General features: G+C 35.6%; 1 protein-coding gene across 1 annotated transcript; it reads right to left on the bottom strand.

Annotated features, from left to right (window-relative positions):
• Nucleotides 1-457: 457 nt before the first annotated feature.
• LOC129221415 (silk gland factor 1-like) lies at nt 458-1,700 on the bottom strand. Its single transcript, XM_054855899.1, is given in 2 exon segments — nt 458-898; nt 900-1,700. Coding segments are annotated over 2 exon segments (1,242 nt in total).
• Nucleotides 1,701-5,114: the final 3,414 nt, after the last annotated feature.

Below are 5,114 nucleotides of genomic sequence, written 5' to 3'. Positions count from 1 at the left end.
TAGAGACAATTATTTAAAAAGCTATTAATGTTTTGTAAATAAATAACGTTCTTCGTATACGTGAGATAACACATGAGAAATATGTAAGGATAATTTTATAACAAATTAAACTTTTTTTTTTTGAATTCAAAATGAGACAAAATAGACAGTAATAATAAACAGGAAATATCAAGAATATGGCTTATGACTTACTTTAAACGTTACAGATGTTTCACTGTTTTTTTTTTTTTTTTTCAAACTTTCTTTGGTATATATACATTTATAAGTTCAACATGTTTGTGTTTTCCTTATTGAAAAACTCTTCAGTCTGAGCGTATAATCACTTCAGATACTCTTAAATTATATCTAAATATGTTTATAAACAAACTATACAAACTTTAACTTGAATAAACACATAACAATCAACTCTGAGAAACAAGTTTAAACAATTAGCACTTCATCAATGTAGATTGAGATTTCACATAGCTGTTGTAACAGGTTGTGGCACAGAATAAAAGGGTGCATGGGAAAAATACGGCATGCTTTCCGTAGAATTTAGATTAGTTCCATAATTGCTATAAGATGGCACGGGCATGTCATACATCTTGGCGTCCATTTTGGGATCTGTATGAGAAATAATATTGCTTATGGAAAAAGGATGACTTGTGGCGTTGAAACCGGGCTCTGGTTTCATGGAATGTAGCGCAAAAAAGTCACTAAGAGATTTCATGGCATCTTGTTGATTGGTATCCATAGGTACGTTAGACATTATGCACGAATCGGAGTATCTAAAGGATGGGTAGAGCATCTCTTCTTGTTTGCAGCAGTCCAACCTGCTTCTCGTGTTGTCAGGCGGGAAATTCAAACCGTTCGTTGAGACTTGGCACATTTGTTGGTAATTATCGTTCATGGAAGGGATCGGAAGTTGAGCAGGGGACGTTAGAAGGGCTGGTATGTTGTCGATTTTGGGCCGAACTATGCTTGGAATCGGGTTTGGATGGAGACATAGACATTCCATCCGGACTCTTCGGCATCCCGTCATCTTTCTGGGCCTTCTGCGTTTGACGAATCGCCTCCCTCTTGCTGCACTTGAATCGCTTCTGCCTCCTCAAGAAACAGCCATTCTCGAACATATTTCCGGAATCTGGGTGTAGAGCCCAGAAGCTGCCCTTCCCTGGTTTGTCGGGAGTGCGGGCGACTTTGACGAAGCAGTCGTTGAAGCTGAGGCTGTGTCGTATCGAGTTCTGCCACCTCTGCTGATTCTGCCTGTAGTACGGGAACAAGTCAACAATGAACTGATAGATCTCGCTCAGAGTCAGCATCTTAGCAGGACTGTTCTGGATGGCCATGGTGATCAGTGATATGTAAGAGTACGGTGGTTTCGCGTGGGTGTAACTGCGGCGAAATTTGTCAGTCCGGGCTCGTTGTGCAATGGCTAAATTGTCCGTCGGCGTGTTTAATCCATAGTCACCACCGACGAAAGGTTGGACATCATTGGAGCAGTTCACCCCAACGTGATTCAGCGGGGCAATGCTAGCAATGGGAGGTATTGATTGCGACATGCAAGAGGGGGCAACTGCCCCCATGCTTTGCGGAGTCAGAAGACCAGTTCCAAAACCTTGGTTGGAATAATTCATCGACATCGGCATGGATGCTGGATTCATATAATTGCCCGTAGGCATGCCAGTAGGGCAGTCTTGAAAATTCTTGTGTGTCAGCATTGGAAGACTATAATCACCATATAATTAAATGTAAACTCGCACAATTCAGAAAACCGAATTCTTCACAAAGTTTGAGCTCGATGACAGTCGCTATTTAGTTCACCGATTTTCTGTTCTTTTGTTTATTCAGTCTTGAGAATTCAGAAATTTTTTTATGAATTCCACGAAAGAGTCTCACACACATACACTGTTGTCAAAAAATATTTACTCGCAATCCGTAAATATTTGCGAAACGCGATGTAGGCACATTTGCTTTCGCTGGGAGCAAACCTCAAGAAACGCGAGTCCAAGGTCACAAAATGTCAATAATCCCTCTAATAATCAAACAGGCTGCCAGGTAATTGATACAATTTCACGGATAATTCATAGGAAGATGAACGGCGATAAATAAAAAAGCAAAAATTTCTCATAATGTCAAAAAGTCACACAATACAAATATCTCTTATCTTCCTATGTTGGTCGGTACACAGTTCTTGCTTTTCGTGTCAACTGAGGACGTATACACAGCATGAGCAGATCAAACTAAAACTTTTGCTGCACTAGCCGTGGGTAAATATCATCCGTATAACAAATTCTGGGCTGAACGAAAAAGTTCAGTTCCCTCGGGATACACCCTCTTCCCCCCGTGCTGCAACGTCAGAGTCACTAACTCCTCCTTCTTCCGCTCCGATTGGCTCTCTCTCAAGGAAGGCAGGTTTAAAAGTTTGATTGAAGTGCCCAATCAGTCCGCCGATGATATCAATAGACTGATTGTGAAAATTCTTAGGGGCCCCTTTCCGTTATCTTATCTGTGCTAAGGAACAGGATTAGTAATGGCGCAGCGATTATCTTGTTTTAGCTTGATAGTATATTTTTAGATTGCCTTATTTTCCCACAAAATCTTTGTTTTTTAACTGTAAGGAAAATATTAATTGTATAATTAACGCGCAAAAAATGCAAAGCTCTAAGCATTGCAATTTACATGCAGTATCACAACTACTTTTAATTTCAGAGATTACTATAAAAACTATTATTTTAACTTTCAACGTTTAGAAAAAAGTTTATCGTTTAAAGTCAGTTTTATCGTTCAATATGGTATTCTACCGAAACAAATTCTTCTTATTTTTTTTTTTTTTTTGTCTTAATTCATTGTTCTATTGTTATTATTTTATTATTTTTTAAATTTTATTTTTTGCTGCCCAATTACGAATTGCTTATTATTCTGACTAGACCAAAGTTGACATTGCTCCGTTTTTTCAGTTTACCTTGACAATGGTTGTTTTTAATATTTATTTAGAGAGCGAAATTTTGGTCGTCATAGTTACAAACCGCCTGCAGTTTCACTTTATTTCATGTCTTATCTCAAGCAGAGTTTACATTAAAAACAGGGGTTTTTTTTTGTGTAAAATTGTGTTTTTTTAGAAAAAAAATAACACCTATATAGATGACTTAAACAGCAAAACTTTTTCCAAATAACAATTTCCAGATTACTTATTTTATCTTGATTAATAATTATTTTAATTATTACTCACTTATTTTTTATTAATTATGATCATTTAAGACTGATAAAAAATAAAAATGCATAACGTTATGCGCTGTAAATAATCTTTATCATAAGCGTACTGGTGGGTTTATCTTTATCTTTATTACCTCATCCTAATCACCATTTATTATTATTTTGTTTAATGATGGATATGTCAGGTATTACATATTCAAGAAAATCATCAGTCATAATATAAAGGGTGCAAGCTCTTTCAAAATTTCTTTGCAATTTCTATTTTATTTTATTTGTAGTAACAAGAAAACCAACAAGAAGGGTCGTATCGCAATTCGTAATAGCGATATGTTCTATTGAGCCGAAATTTCAGCTATTATAAAATTTGTCTCTTATGACTTGGTTTCAATGTAACACGGTACACATTCCTTGATTTACATTATTTCAAGGTCTCGTATTACACGGTTTTGATACTACTCGGAACGAATTAACCGTGTTATACAAGGGATACCCTTATATATACCATCAGTGGCTCTCAAAAGTGTTCGTACACTTAAAAAAATTTTTAGTAAAACCAAAATAACGCAAAACTGAATTCGAATATGAAATCCAATATTTTTTCACATCATTCCTATTTCATTCTAAATACAACCGTGTAGTTTTTTCAAACTATTGACGGATCTTTTTGAAATGGGTCAAAAAACGAAGAGACAGAGAAATAATACACCACAAAAGTCAACATACACTCAAATATTTTCGAATAAATTCATGATTAAAATTATCATATATCGTTTTTTTTAATTTTTATTTTTGCATTGTGTTGACCCTTAAGAGTCATTTGGCTTTAATTTTTCGTTTATTTAATCCTTAATATTGTGCCTATTACTTAAAAATGGCTGGTATTCATTAAAAAAAAAAAAAAAAAACCACAAACACCATTCGAAATTTGAATTTTTCCCTCACAGTAGAGGTAAATTGGTTTGAAACGTCTCTAAATTAGTTAATTTTTTCCATTCTATCGTAAAGTGCTTGATAAAATGCTTTAAAAAAAAAAAAAAAGAATCGGACCGAAAACAAAGCAAGAAAAGGTCAACCGACAAAGTTGACAAAGCATGATCGGAGATTTACAGTTAAAAAATTTATGAAAAATACACATTTGGGTGCTGTAACAGTTTCTGCAAAATTTAATGAAAAAACTTTCATTTAATTTTCACCTAAAATTGCTCGCCAAGTTCTCTGATTGACTGGATTAAATGGGAACTCTTCCCGCAGAAATTTCTTGTTCGTGCGAAAAACAGAAAGAACCAACACAGACATAGGTATACTACTCTAAGACCGCAAGAGACTTTCTCTGATCTTTCGGACCAGCAATTTTTAATACGGATTCTGTCGCTGCTATTAAACGTAAGTATTATAAACGGTACCCGCACGGCTTTGCTCGCAGTAGAAAATTAAAAAGTTATTTAGTTAGCATGCATATTTACAAATAATGGACGTTGAATTTCTCGCCAATTTGCTATGCAAATTTGCTCGCCCATGTTATGGTAACTTACTTTTCCAGGTTGTGATAATTTGCTCGATAAAATTTTCTTAAACTTGGAATAGTAAAAGAACAAAATCGAATTTTCGAAAAATCGCTTCGAGGTGCACATCCCTATGTTACAAACTAATTCTGTGCCAAATTTCATGAAAAATCGGCCGAACGGTCTAGGCGCTATGCACGTCACAAACATCCAGACAGAGATCCAGACATTCAGCTTTATTATTAGTAAAGATTTTAACAAGGTGATGGATGGTGATGAACAGACTGGCAATGATGGAACAGAAAGCGATGATTTCATATTAGTTTAGGAAGGGTTATTACTAACACTGACATTTGCTGAACAGGGCAGGGAAACCAACCCTCAATATATTTATCGTTATGAGAAACTGCTTCTTAA

The sequence above is a fragment of the Uloborus diversus genome, chromosome 4 (genome assembly GCF_026930045.1).
Source record: "Uloborus diversus isolate 005 chromosome 4, Udiv.v.3.1, whole genome shotgun sequence".
In the NCBI taxonomy this organism is placed as follows: Eukaryota; Metazoa; Arthropoda; class Arachnida; order Araneae; family Uloboridae; genus Uloborus; species Uloborus diversus.
This window is presented reverse-complemented; position numbering and strand designations above follow the sequence as displayed.